This window comes from Sturnus vulgaris, chromosome 8 (assembly GCF_052056855.1).
Source record: "Sturnus vulgaris isolate bStuVul1 chromosome 8, bStuVul1.hap1, whole genome shotgun sequence".
NCBI lineage: Eukaryota > Metazoa > Chordata > Aves > Passeriformes > Sturnidae > Sturnus > Sturnus vulgaris.
In genome coordinates, this window is record NC_142250.1 from 16,799,556 (window position 1) to 16,814,780 (window position 15,225).

General features: G+C 40.6%; 1 protein-coding gene across 1 annotated transcript; it reads left to right on the top strand.

Moving 5' to 3' along the window:
- The first annotated feature begins 6,978 nt into the window (after nucleotides 1-6,978).
- COMTD1 (catechol-O-methyltransferase domain containing 1) lies at nucleotides 6,979-13,502 on the top strand. The gene is made up of 7 exons (XM_014879968.2): nucleotides 6,979-7,160; nucleotides 8,465-8,589; nucleotides 9,577-9,682; nucleotides 10,438-10,556; nucleotides 10,819-10,873; nucleotides 12,290-12,423; nucleotides 13,096-13,502. The coding sequence occupies exons 1-7, from the start codon at nucleotides 7,079-7,081 to the stop codon at nucleotides 13,246-13,248; spliced, it is 774 nt and encodes a 257-aa protein (XP_014735454.1). The 5' UTR covers nucleotides 6,979-7,078; the 3' UTR covers nucleotides 13,249-13,502.
- The last annotated feature ends 1,723 nt before the right edge of the window (nucleotides 13,503-15,225 follow it).

The following is a 15,225-nucleotide window of genomic DNA, read 5'->3' on the forward strand; positions in this document are numbered from 1 at the left end:
CTTATTTTTATCAAATGGATGAGTGGCACTGAAGACTCACAGTTCACCTGTTAGGCATTCTTTTGAAAATTTCTTGCAAATTTCACCAGAAATATTCCCACTGTTTATTGTAAAAGAAACTAGAGCTATTTACACATTTAGATATAAAAAATGAAGCCATAATAGGATAAGAAGATAAGAGTCCATACAGTCCGTTGTTAACATTCAAACTCAAAGAAATACAACAGTAAATAAATAAAAACTATTAATACTAAAGAGCAAAACCTCATAAAACTACAACAAACATCTTATAAATATATGTTGAGAGAAAAAAATGAGTCCAGTTCATAGCAATTACAAAGACTGCATCTTCAATTTAAAAAAAAGGCAGGAAAAAAAAGGGAGCATTGCACACAACTAAAAAATTTCTTCCTACCTTCCCTCTGTTTCCTCCTACAAGCAGCCTACCCTTTACAATCTCAGACACCACTCTCTGCCCATCTCACTCTCCTGTTTCCTGGGGATATCTGAGCCATTCCCCCCACAGTGGTTTTTCAGCCTGCAGGGGTTTGCACACTGCTCATGGAGTTTCAGGTGATGACACTAATTGGGCTCTCTCTTCAGCAGATATTTTCTACCTGCTAAAGTCAGTACTGCCTTCTTAGCAGCTGCATCATATTAGCAAACCAGAGTTGATTAACACAGATGGCCCCTTTTCTCTTTTTCCCCAACTGACAAATAGGCTACTAAGAAGTCTTGCTTTTAAGTCCCAAAGATAACAGCCAGTTACAGTTTTTACATGCTTGTGACAAATTCTTACTTGTGAAATGAAATCTGACCTAGAGCTCTCTAGAAATCAGGCCTAGTGAGATGACCATTCATCATTCTTTAATATGCTTGGGGTAGGCTATCTAATAACAACCTAGTCCTGTACTTCTTCTGCCATCATGCTGCTGCTGTTGCGTTTGTGCACTCTCAGACAAATGCCCCTAAGGGAAGGGAAAAAGCACTCGCATCCAAAAGTACTCTTTATTTTTGGCATCCATTCACATGGCTGGTATGAAACAAAAGCAACCTGCTAGGCTTTGACATAGATTTTTTTCAGATGTCAAAAAAGAGAGGCAAAATATATAAGCATGAGAGAGCCTGGTTAATGAGGTGTCACAGCTGTGGTTGATTTGTTCACTGCTTCTTTAATTTTATTTTGTGTATCAGAGAGATAAGGAGCAATATTTCTCACATTTTGTTTATGCACTACACAGTTTAATGCTTAAGTGGAGCAGCATCTTGAGACTTACAGCAGGCTTTGCAAGTGAAGCAGAATGCTCCACTCAAGTTGTGTCTATTACAATCACATGGGGACTATTGGTAGGAGAAAATTAATGCTAAGCTTTACTCCACTGAAATAAACACCCATTGTACCACTGTCCATGCACTTGTTCCAAGTGTGAGCTGGACTGCAACCTGGAAGGAGATCATTCAGAAAAGTCTGACACCTGTTTTGAGGAATTCAATATGCCTCTGATCCATGTACTTGGACTGCAAACTCTCTTTGTCAGGAGAACTGCTTCTATCGTTGGATCTGTCAAGCTGAGCCACTGAACAAGCCATTTCACTGGGTCTCCCCCAGTCAAGCTCAATTTGAGTTTTACAGTCCTTGATACTTGTGGGATATTGTCATAGAAGCCATTAACGTACTTTGCACAGGGAATTATGCTGCTTGGCAGGGGCTATCTCTTCTCACGATACCTGCATGTCCAAAGCTCAACCTAGTCTTGTAATGAGATTGCAAAAAGTAGTCATATATATTCAAAATGTTGGCCTGTAAGCCAGTAAGGCCTGAAAATATTTACCAATATGTCAAAATGCTTCTAGCTGAAAACCATTTCTAAACCATTCGCTGTTTGCAAGTTTAATGGCTTAAGGCTTATGGGCTCATGAATCACCAGCTTTCTTAGCAGCAGCATTTGAAATGTTGATATCTTAGCCTTGAAATAGATGTGAAGGTACCAGAGCCTTTACAAGCTGTTATCGAAAGACATACTTTAAAAGCTCCCACAAAAGACTGAATGCAATAGAAGTAGCTGAGCGGGATGAAAGTAACCGAACCAACTTAGTTAAAGTCATTGTTCATGTCTGTGTTCCATTTCAGTGATTGCCCTCCAGCTGGACAATGAATCATATTAAAGGAAGCTTTGCTACTTACAGTTCATCTGATAAAAAATCCAGATGACTTCAGAAGCAATGATGAGTATTTGGGAAACTATTAGTCTTATTACAAATTACTGAATTCAACCTAAAAAAAAAAAATTGGAGAGCAATTCCATTTATCACAATTAAAAAAAAAAAGTTACCATTCTTAAAATTCCAAGATTTTCAGAGAAGATGAATGAACATTTATGGGAAAAAATTGATATAGCAGAGATGTGTGGAATGAATATCTCTAAGGTCAAAGAGGTTATGCTCGTAAATGGCATACTCTGCTTTACAGAACTGCAGAAAAAAATGTTAAGCATAATACTAGAAAGGTAAGAGGGATGGAATAGATAAATACATAGCAAAAGCAATTAGAAGAAATAAGAAATCTCAATCATGAATAAAATGATAATTTCATATACAGTCCTCTAAAATACACCATCAAGTTATTTACCTAGGTCTTGCAAGAGGATATATGCTACAGAGTGTAAAATCATAAAATATACACATTTTTCATCTACAGCACTCAAGACAGAAGGATGAACACATAAATAAGGTAAATAAGTTCTGTTTCAATTTTAAACAAAGATATTACAAAAACCTATTAAAATAGAATAAATAAATACAGTTGAATCCTTATGTGTTTGCTTATTTGTGAATATCTTAAAAGATAAGGAATTCATGGCTTGATGTCTTTTCTGAGTATCTGGTCCAATCTATGCACGTATTCATCCACAATGTCAGTGCAGACAACTTGTAAATATGCCTCTTCCTTCCTATCTTCTTGAACCAGATTAAAATCCCAATCTGTATCAAACATTTCTCTGAGGATGGCTGAAATCAGGTCAGCCTCAGCTTTACAAACTTTTTGCTCCATCAATATAGATAAAAATTACTATTTTGCCTATCACTCAACATATAACTCTTCATTATTAACCCTCATTTCACTTTAAACTCTCACTCTCAGCTATGCAATACCAAGCAGAAATATTTTGATATATTTTCAAGATTGTATGTTCATCTTCTCAATTAAAAGGTTTGTCTAAGTTCTCATTACCTAGCTTACTACAACTTCTTTCCCCAGCTCTCATCTCATTCAAGTCACATGAGCCCAGAATTTCAACCCAATCAGCATTTTCAGCAATTAATCTGATCATAAGAATGCATGAATGCATTCTTCTTTGGTTTCTTCTTGTATTTGGGCTTTTACTCATTCTGCACTAAAGGGAAACTTTTAAACAGCTCCAGACTTCATTTTTCTTCTTCCTGATCACTCCTTAAAACTTTGCTCTGATTTCTCATAAGAAATTTGAGTTAGGCTACTGCCAAGCACACTGCTCAAGACAATCCAATTCCCTACACTTCCTGCCTATGACCATGGTGTTACATTCACACTGTAAGCTTCTGAGGACAAAGACAGCTGTCTTCTCTTTCAGCGTCAAAAATTTTTCCACTTTACTCACTAAACTAAACACATGTAGCATTTACATTTGCTTTTCAGCATTTTGACATGTTTTACAGGACTATGTGACTGCTATCTTCGTTGTAAACACAGGAGAACAAAGTGCAGGTAACTAAGATTTTAAGTAAGCAACATTCAAATTATGCTTGAAACCACACCAGCAACATTTCAACCTGAATGAAGCAGACAAAACATGCAACTCCACTGAATGCTTTCCAAACTCATAGGCCAATGTACCTTCAACAAAAGTGTAGGGCAACAACACATGTAGGGCTTATTTCCAGTGAGTTGTGCTGTTCAAACATGCCTGTATACACTTGCTTTAGGGTACCTGTGTTACACAGTGATTTTCCACCACATACTGAATATGATTTTTGAAAAAGTCATCTATACCGAGGGTCTTCACACTGGATAGAGGCTGAAACACTCACAGATTTTACTTCTTTTTAGTGCAGAAGTAAGACAATCAAGATGCTCATAAACTACTCTTTACCACCGCCTTGGAGCAGGCCACAACACATCACCAATGACCTAGAAGGCACAGCCTGCCAGAATAGCTGCGTTCAGGTAGTTGACACATGGAAAAGAGTGAAGAGGGAAATAAAAAGAAAAGCAACAACAGAAAAAAATGTAAATTGGGAGGACAATGAAAGGAAAAGCTTTCTATACTCAAGGCAAGTCATTTAGCATTTTTCAGTGGTGCCTCAGTTACTAGGCACAACTGATCCATGGAAAAATAGTTGCAAACGAAAGGCAGAAACCCGGAAGTGAAACGACAGCCTTATCAGTAGGCGAACTCCCTGCCAGTCCCATTTCTACAATAAGTCTACACAGACGACACAGAAGTAGATGGTGTGCAACATTCTCACATGGAAAAAACACTCCTAGAAGGAAGGTTCCAGGCAAAGAACAGGCTATCCAGTGTCTGTAAAACCTTGAATAGATTATCAATACGAATAAAATGAGGATTTGTACACCCTGAGGTCAGCCACTATCCTATCTGTCCTACTCCATGTGTTTTACAAATGCAATCATGTTCTGGCTTCAGCCTGAATATGCTGCCAAAACTCTCCTACCCTTTCAAGAATGCAGTTCCAGAGAGAAGAAACTTTCAGGCATAGCAAATATGCCTACTGATTACAGCGCTGGGAGCACTGATCTCCTGTGAAATCTGCACAACTGAACTGACCTTACAGATTTAGGGAGCAGTGGGGCTTGTATCCAAGCCCATATTACACTCATTCTTCAATCACTAAGTAGCCTTCACCTTACTTAGCGCAAGTAGTAGGCAGAAATCTACCAAAATGTTTAAATGCTCAGGTAGCCACAAGCACACTGCAAGCACACATCTAATAAATCTGTTAATCAAAGTTTTCTGTTCAGTATACATCACAGAGTTAAGTAAAATGGAAATGGCTCAAAGAAAAGCTGATGGCTCCATTCTATCCAGCTGGAATATTTAAACTCTTTTGACCCCCCTCCCCCCCATTAAAGTGTTTCATCGTATCTTAGCTGAAAATCAACTTCCTTATGTAAACATGTTGTCCAATACAGCGATATAGTAAAACACCTAATCCTGCTAGCAAAGGTAAGCTGTTACTGATTAACAGCTTGGAGGTGGGAGGAATTTCAGGAACACATTTAAGTATGTTAGCAATTCAGTTCACCAATTCTCTTGGAGCTTTCAGAAATTTGAAGTTCCCAGAGATGTCCAAATGGGGCATCTCGTCGAGAGGTCAGCACAGCACCGGAATCTTGCACACTTAGTGTGTTTCATTGAACAGAGTAACCCTCAGCTCCTCTCTCCCGTCTTCTGCAGTTTTAGAGAAGAATCACTAGATGGAGCCGCACCGTCACAAATCTGATTTATGGTCGCTGCAAGAGTTGTCGCTCCCTGTAGTTGTTTGGCCTAAAACTGACACATTGCACGTGCTGATAACTCATCTTCTGAAAGACGGGATGAAATGCTCTCATTTACAAACGCAAAATGTACACAGAGAAAGTGACAAGATATTGAATGAAAAAAAAAGCCACCAACACTCACAGCTTTCAAAATCAAATAAATTTTAGAAGTGAACTGAAAGTTATTTTATCTGCCAAGACAGATCATATGTCTTACTTTGGTCTGCAAATCAGAAATCACAGCAGACTCCCTAGTGAATGGCATGATCAGTTGCTGCAAAATAAATACAAGAGCTCTGGGGGCAAGTCTTTGTAAATAAGCTCTAACACACTAAAAATGCAGTGATAGGCAAACACGTTTCCCACAAATACCCTGGTAATATACTTAATCCCACACTTAAAATGTACTTTAAAAGAATCTTTTTCTTCTAAGTGCACTGACATTTGTTTTGCTAGCATAGGGAAAGAGTTGAAATGTTTTCATCCAAACCTACCAACACACAATTCATCTGGATTTCTGGAGATAGACTACGTGCCAAAAGGGAATTTTTACGTGCTTTCATCCTACATCTGTGGAGGCCAAGTTGCAATCCAATCCACTCCTATGTATTCCTGGTCTGTGTGCAATGACACGAATTTCATCTTCCATAGAATGTCAAAATGATAGAACTCCATATTTTTCTTGTGTTTTCCAAAACCCAGATATTACCAATACTTCACAAAATGAAAACTAAATCCCCAGCCCATCTCCAAAAGGCAGAAGCACAAAAAAAGTCGGGTTTAGGCTGACGTTAAAAGATTACACAATCACTATTGACTTATAAACTAACTCCCTCAGTAACAGATCCAGGGATCTGTTAAGGAGTGGCAAGGGCACTGCTCCACCTCACCGGGAAGGTATTGCAGAAGGGGGCTGAAAACAGCACTGGAGGAAACCAAGCCCATTCCCCCTCTCCTGGAGAATCTTCCTTGACTCCTTTCACCTGGAAACTCACAGGTCACGGGACTGAAATTCCAAAAACCTTACATGCTTTTTGACAAGTAACTCTTCACACCTCAGCTGCAAAGAAACGTGTTCTAGGGGGAGAAGAGAGCTCGCTTCCCGGGCTAGTTGGGTGACCAAGCCTCTTACGAGCACTTTTCTGTGAAAAGCTCCTCCAGCAGAATCCATTACGAGCTCACACGACATTTGGGTGTGTTTTAAAACAAAGATTGCAGCGAAGCTGTACCAGAACCAGCCTCTGAGGAGGTTATGGCACAGATCTCAGGCGCCGTCTTTGTCACTTTACACAGCACAACCGAGTATGTCACCGAGAGGAAGGCGCACACCTCCCGCGGGTGACCCACCCTCTCGGCGCCCCAGCATGGGGCACGGCGGGGACCGTAAGAAACCCCAGGACGAAGCTGAGCGCCGCCGGGCCGCCACCCACGGCCAGCGCGGCCCCGCCCTCGCGGGGCGGGCGGAGCGCATCGCCTGAAACCGGACCGGACCGGGCCGGGCCGCTGCTTCCTGCCGCGCCGCTCGCTCCCGACTCCAAAATGCCGCTTCTCAGCGTGCCCAAAGAAGTGGCCGTCGGGACGGCGATGCTGGGGGTCGCCTTTGCCACGGGTATACTTGCAGGTAAGCGGCGCCCCCCAAGCCTTGCCACATAGACGGAGACCTGAGGGCTGCGCCTTCCTCGTGTCCCCGCCGGGACGGGACTCGCAGCGCCCGGGCAGGTCCCTCGCAGGGCGGGCAGGAGTCCCCGCCGCAGGTGCTGCCCGGCGGCCGTCGGGGGAGCAGACCCCTCGGGACTGCCCTGCGGGCAAGGATTTATTTTGCTGAGCTGCGGCAGTAAATACACTGATGTTCTTAGAGCCCAAGCCGCTCCCTGTAATCCAGCTACCGCAGTGCGGGGCCGGGCAAGGTCCCAGCGAAGGCGAGGACACGCTCCCCGCCTGGTCCCCTGCCTGCGATTGTTTGGCCAGACCGGAAAGGCCGGGGAGTGGTCCTTGCACACAGCATTGTTTTCTGGTAGCAGTTTCGCTTTCACTCCCTGGGGGCAGCGGAAGAATGAGCCCACGATCCAGGAGGGGAAAGAAACTTGTGTTGGGTTTGTAACGCGGGCGCTTGGTTACTTACACTTTAAGGCAAGTTGTTGAAGTAATCTACATCTCGGCGTGATCGTCTGTAAAATAGAACCATTAACAGAAAATAAACCACTTGAAATAAAAGTGTTCTGTAATAGCAAACAACTACCAGGAGATGCGGAAATAAATTTGTTCATATTTCTTCAAAATAGTTGATCCATTTGGTAAAAGAAACATTGGGCATGAAATCTGCAGTCAGTTCTGTATTTGAGTAGATTTGTACTAATCCTTAAACTTCAAGTTTCAGCACCTACTTTGTCTGCATACTGGTTTCATGCTAAACAAGCCATTGAGCACTACCACATTTCCCCTGGCTGCAGGGCAGGATATTGTCATGAGGGGAGCACAGGGTTTGAGAAGACACATCAGCTGATGGGCCTAAAACTTGGCAGCCTCTATTCATCTGCAAAACAAGGACTCCAGACTAAGAAAATTGTGCACCTCATTCATGTTTCTCTCTTCAAATTTGTCGTTTTGAATTTAGATGGGGTTACTTCTCCTGTGAGATTATGGCAGTTTGTAACCATCACACTGGCCACTGAACAACACAGTACTGAAGCCTTTCCCCTTCAGCCTTTGGAAGCCTGGGCTGGACATCTTAGAGGCTAAAAAGGAGAAGGGGAAAAAAATATATAATCTATCTGGTTGTCCAGCTATGTTGCATTTTTCATTTCCACAGCTATTTTAGAGCAGAGAACTTTTTAACCTTCAGTAATACTTCAATGCTTACTTTATTTAAAACAGCAATAACTGAAAAGTAGAAAAGTTCTTATTATTACTTATCGTTTTTTGTAGGTAGAAGATACCCATCTTTAGTTTTTGGGACACCAAGTGGCATGATCGGGAAAAACAGTCCTCTCCGACAATACATTCTGGATCACTCTCTGCGGGAACATCCAATTCTAAAGAAGCTGCGTCTGGTCAGTATCACCCACACCTCATCCTGAACTGCTGGGATCCTGGTCACACCTCCTTCCTCCGTCTCGTTTGCATATGCACCAGAGGGGTTTTTTAACTGGTAGTATCCAGCCTCGTCAATGTTCAGGGCTCCCTACATGACTGTTTAATAGTATTGGCTTACATTTTAGACATGTCTTTCTATCTTTGGCTCTCAAGGCCATGTGTTAGGGCTGCACTTAATTTGAACTTGAACAGATGATTTCTGTTCATTTTGGTTGGCATATAAGGAATCTGTAGCTCAGAGAGGTGATGGCCTCCATCAGGCTCCGTTGTCAGAGATGAGACCAGACATCCTGACTCAGGTTTGAATCATTTCAGGTGGGATAAACTGTTCTTGTATAAAAGAGATTAAATGCTAACTGCTGGAACAGGTTGGTTGGAATGATCCCTAGCAGAAGAAAGGAAATAGGACATACTTTCCCTTCAACTGTTATGGAACAGCCCTCCTTCTCCCATTGCCCATTCCTCAGTGCCAAGAGCCCTTCCATCCTGGGATGGGCACAGCTTCTCCAGGTTTGCTCTGTGTAGCCAGGACTATGTGGTCTGACCTTTGGGAGACATGAACTTAGCGGGTCATTAAAGCATTCTACACATCTTGAAGGAATGGCATTTGTTTGTGTTAATTCACAGAAGTCACGCGCTTTCACAATCAAAGTTCCTCTATGATATTTCGTTACAAACATTGCTGAGTTTGTCACGGCCATGGTAACTTTGGAGCATATTACTGCTTTAAATATCCACTGCTTGTGACGCACATATCATCCTCCTTACTTATAGTTCAATTCAAACCAATTTCTGGCTCGTAGATGGAGCATGAAGGGATCTAAAATTAGAAGACAGAGGTATCTGTTTTTCCTGGAGTTTCACTGGGATTTTTTCTTTAGGAAATTGGTTTGGTAGATTTGGTTTTTGTTTGATGTGATGTGTTATTTTTTTCCCTTTTCTAGCTCACTGCTGATCATCCCTGGGGCAGAATGATGGTGTCCTGCGAGCAGGCTCAGCTTATGGCAAATTTGGTTAAACTCATTAAAGCCAAGAAAGTTATTGAAATAGGTAAGGGTGTCACTTTATAGTAAAATAAAACTCTTGACTGTCATTCTCCAAATACAGCCATGTTTGACATAAAATATACAAATACAGAAAGGCACTGCATACCTGTCAGCAAACAGGTGGGCAAACTAGAGCATGAAAAGGAGTGTCTGATTTACACTTGGTTGCCACTTTGTCTAACTGTGCATTCAGTAGTTCTGGCATCATCATGGATGACTAATCGGTTCTGAGGCAATCTGAAAAACTGAGCTAAATAGATCTCTTGAGTCTTCAGCAGTTGCAGGACAGGGTGTATTCTGTCCTTCCTGTATCAGTTTCTTGCCAGAAGAAGATAATTTTGCTGCACAGGCCCTGTATCAAATCCATTACCAGGATGTCCTAAAAGACAGACTGATGCTGATCAGCTAGGTATGGGTTCCCACCATGTTCATTTTTGGCCTTGCTGTTACAATTCCTGGTACTTTGCTGCTCACCAGTCTCTGGGTTACACATGCAAGACCAGACCCTGCTTTGTCTGTCCATGAGCGTTTTGGAAAAAACTAACATTTAAGTTTGCTAAAAAAATGATTAAAAAAAAAAAAAGTAAAAATTCCTCTCAATCTACCGTTACATTAAAATGGAAGGAAAAATGAAAAATCTTTACTGTCTATTAACAAATTGCCATGCTTGTTTCCTTTGGGGAATTTATTCCTGAAGAGAGACTTGTGGTACTTTTTCCATGATACAACAAGTGTTGATGTCTCTTATGGTTTTCCTAGGTGTTTTCACAGGTTATAATGCCTTGAATATGGCACTTGTCCTGCCAGATAATGGCCGAGTTATTGCTTGTGATATAAATGAGGACTATGCCAAAATTGGAAGGCCACTGTGGAAGGAGGTAAGCAGCATCTCCTGTACACAGCGGGGACAGCTGCCTTTACATGTCAAGAGATTTTGGTATTTTAGACTTGCACATTCATACAGAAGTATTCTTACTATTAAAGGAGGCTGATAGAATTCAGTTTGGAAAGAAAAATAAATGGTGTTTGGAACCTAGAAATAGTAGGAAAACTATCTGAATCCCAGTCATTCCTTGAGTACAGCCTACTGATAGGTTATTTCTTGACCACTTTTATCAACACTGTTCTTTCTCATCTTAGGCAGGAGTAGAGCATAAAATTGACCTACGGATTAAGCCAGCAATTCAAACACTTGGTAAGTAACCTGAAATAACCGATTGTTTCCTCTTCCCTAGAAACAGAAGAGGGATACAATAGTGGTGAAATTTAAGACCGAATATGGTTGTGAATGTGATCCCTTTTTCTAATAGGGAGGCAGCTTCTCCAATATTAAAAAATAAAAATCTTTAGGAGTTGACAGTTTTTCTACCTAGTAGGAGAGAGGAAGAAAATGCTTGTCCTGTGTAGTGGGCTATACTGGTGACTCATCTGTCCTGTCCATCACTTTGTTTAATCTATCAGGTACTATTGTCAGCTGCTTCTGGGAAAGCTCATTAAAACAGATTAATTAGACAAAGCCAAGTTTCTCTTATCCATTGTCCATTCTAAGCAGGTATTCCTTTTTAAGAGAGGAGGAGTTCCCTGAAAGGGCCGAGGTGCAGAAAAAATTCAGAAGCCAATATATAACTTAGGCTGAATTGTGTTCAGAAAAGTCCAAATTTAGGATGTGCCAAAAGCGTGCAAGGCAATTAGTGAGGCAAGGACTTTTCTCATTCAAGGAAAGAGAAAATGTGGGGCAGAGGACATACTAATAAATGTTCTGAAAATGCAAGAAATTTTCTAGGATTGTTGGATGCAGAAGGTTTCCAGCAAAGATGTTTGATGGATCCACAGATCCACTGATAACCTTGTATTACTTTCAAATCCATCCTTTCTAAAGAGGTAAATATAAGCAGTTTGCTGGTATGCACACTTCTTGAAGTCTGTCAAACTGCTTTGTCCAGACACTGCTTCAGACAAAAAGATCCGGTGGCAGAGGCTAAGGGCAGGTTAGAGTGGTGGCAGAGGACCATAGGAGACAGCAATCACCTCCTCTGCAACTGGCAATTTGGAATTCTCAGTCAAGAAGTCTGTTTGGGAGAACTTAAAACTGAATTCTACTTGCCTTGGCCCAGAGAGGGACTACTTACAGCAATTTTTTGCTGTAACTATCTCTGACAGGATTTGTTCATGACCTGTGTCATGGCACTTGATCTGCAAGGGGAGATTAGCATTTAGAACCTGTTCATAAAGTGAGAAAAATTCTAATCCACTTAAGAAAACAGTTCTCAGCTCAAAAAAAAAAAAAAGCTGAAGCTGTAGAGTATGTCCAGTTTCAAAGTGCTTGATTTGTTTTTACTGTACCTTTCAGCAGTCCCAGCTGTATCCTCCAAGTTTGGAGCTGCTCCACAAACTCCTAAGCACTCAGAACTCAGTCACTGCATGTTTTATGGCATACATAATGTCTAGATTGGTTTCTGTGGGATAAGCTTTCCTAGTAATTACCTGTGGAGGAAGAGGCTGTCTGGTCAAGGCAGCAGAAAACATTTAATGAGAACTTTGACACAAATGGTTTACTTCCTCCTACACAGCAGTAACCAGGGTCTAACAACTCACTTTGTTGCTCATCTAGATGAACTGTTGGCCAATGGAGAAGCGGAAACCTTTGACTTTGCTTTCATTGATGCCGATAAGGAAAACTACAATGAGTACTATGAAAAATGCTTGCGCCTCATAAAGAAAGGGGGATTAATAGCTATTGATAATGTAAGTACTGCAGTTCTCATGGTAATGCATAGGCAGTTACTGCTTCTGGCTGTGGGAAAACAAAAAAAGTCATAGTGGAATTCTAGTAATGTGACTTCTGATCTGCAGTTGGTAATTGTGACATATTTGTTCCGTGTAATACAAACAAAAAGAAAATTCAACATAAACTCTTTAAGTAAGCTGTATAAAACACTGATAGAAAACATATACATTTTTTTGTTATTCATTACAGAGAATGCTCTGTATTATTCTGGTTTGTCTTGTAGTATGTTTATACTATGTACAGTACTTACACAAGATCAAAAGTAGCACTTTTAATCAGTAACTATTAATAAGTTATCGATTAATTACTTTTACAAGAAACAAAGATGTTAAACTTTAGGTACCTCCGGGGTTAAGGTGGCAGCTGAATAGGGGCTCTTAAAATACCTATATTTCAAAACATCTTTTATTTTGGCTTCAAATCTACAGTAGAAGTAAAATTTGCAAGGTCTGTGGACTCTCACTCCCACTTACTTATGAGAGTTTCATGTCAGAGACCATTAGATGTCTGAAAAACAACAAATAATATAAATCTCTTAAAAAATATGCAGAAACTTTTTCAAAGCTTCTTTTGTGGTCCCAGGACCATATTGGAAGAAAGGAGATGTGTCATATTTCTTTTTTCAATAGGTCTTTTGGAATGGAAAGGTGCTAAAGCCAAGGAAGAATGACTCGGCAGCGCAGAGTATCCATCGCCTCAATGAGAAGCTTCTCAGAGATGCACGTGTCAATATCAGCATGCTCCCGGTGGGGGATGGAGTCACATTAGCATTCAAGTTGTAACTTGAGGAAGCCCAGCAGATGGGAAATATCAATGAGCAACAAATCATCAGGAAAAATGCAGGTGGAACAGTATCAAAAATTTAATTTAACCTATATCTCCACTGGATAGCATAGCCCGGGAAGGCAGACTTTAGGAGCAGCAGGATCCTAAGGGCAACTAAGTAGAGAAGAGAGATGTATTATGAGATCTACTAGGGTTTCTTACTTTAATTGTAATAAAGTAAATAAACTTACATAAAATTGTCCTTGTAAAACAGTGGTTGAAATAATTCCCCTTTATAGATTGTCCAACTGACTCAATACAACAAAGTAATTTTCCATCCTAGAAGAGCCTCTTGAGCAGTGCAATAATCAGTTAGTACCATCAAAAGGAAAAGAAGTGCAGTTTACTAATGTTTAAGCCATAATAGAAAAATGGATTTTTAATGAAATGACATCAAGGAGATTGCTAGCCTTCTGAGACTAAAAATATTGTAAGTCGTTCCTTATCTTTGAAGGGTGCTACAGAACAAGCCTCAAAAAGACATAATCTGAAAAAAAAAAGTTCTTTTTAAAAGCTTGGCAAAGAACAAACAGTATTCACAATACAGTAAATGTATTCTCTAATACCTTTGTACACAAGAACTGGATTTCTTTAACCTAGATAACAGTGCATGTAGATTTTTTTAAGTCAAATGGGTAAGAAGTAAACCAAAACAATTCTCCCTCTTTCCTATGTCACACCCCCTTGCCCCGTCAAAGAAGCAACTTGCTAGTTGCTTGTTTCCTAGGAAGTTGCTAGCACAGAGTATTGGTGGCAAGCTTACTGAAGGATTATGATTGTATGAGGATACAATACAGCTGTTAACTGTATTTAAATCATTATTGCAAGCAGAGATTCCCTTCCCTAGGCAGCATGTACCAAAATTTCAGCCTGCAATTCTTTATTACAGATAAAAATTGATTAAATAAGAAACTGAAAGTAGGATTTTACAGACAAAAGTTTCACTGGTAACTGGTTTGAGGGACTGAGAACACTGGAAGGTATCATATCTGTAGAAGAAAGAGATGTTCAGTTTTGTTGATGTCCTGAAGGGAAGCTGTATCAGAGCTAAGATAATCCTTCGGCCATTTGCTTAAATAATGCACTTGAATGGCTTGAGGCACTGGGGGATGAAGATTTCAAGTCTCAGAATGTTTAAAACTGTGTGCTTTGCTCAGATTTTTGAAATTTCAGCTGGGTGGCTTGGCTTCTGGTAAGAGGCAGAAGTTCAGAGCAGGGCTCTGACACTTGCCACAGTATACTGTGGTGGAGAGCAGTGAAGAAAGGAAGCCTTGCCTGATGGCTTCAGAGTAGGGTTATGGCGAGGAGATCTCAGTTCTATTTCTGTCACTTCCACTTAAAACCCTGATTCAGCAAAGCATATCAGGATGTGCTTAAGTACTTTGCTGAATTGAGGACTGACTGCAAAATCCATGTCTGGGAGAAGGCCAGGACAAGCTGCATGTTGCAGTTAAATGAGAATTTAAATTGGGCATAAAGTTTGCCCAATTTCTTTTTATGAGTACAGATTTACCCTGAGCTTCAAACTTCTGCACTCCTCAAATTTATTCTCTGAACAAAAGAGGTAACACCTTATTAAATTCTTTGTGGCTATAACAGCTCTCAGATAGAGTGGCTGAAGGAGTATACAAGATCATTACACATTGCATGCAGAGCTTCTGGCCATGTTCTACTGTACTGTTTTCCCTTGTCAGTAGATACCAAAAGAGTCATAAGGGTTAAAAATACAAAATGTGACACTTTAAGAGCAGGGGCATCTTCTCAAATATTCCTGCTTTCAGAGGCTAGAGGCTGATAAACATAAGCAAGCCAGAATATGTTAAGGATAAATATCATTCCCTGAAAGAACCATGATGGCCTTTCCCAAACAGGGAGAAGTCGTTGAAAGATCAATCACAACTGTTTTACTACTATTTTCCAAGTTGCAAGAACCC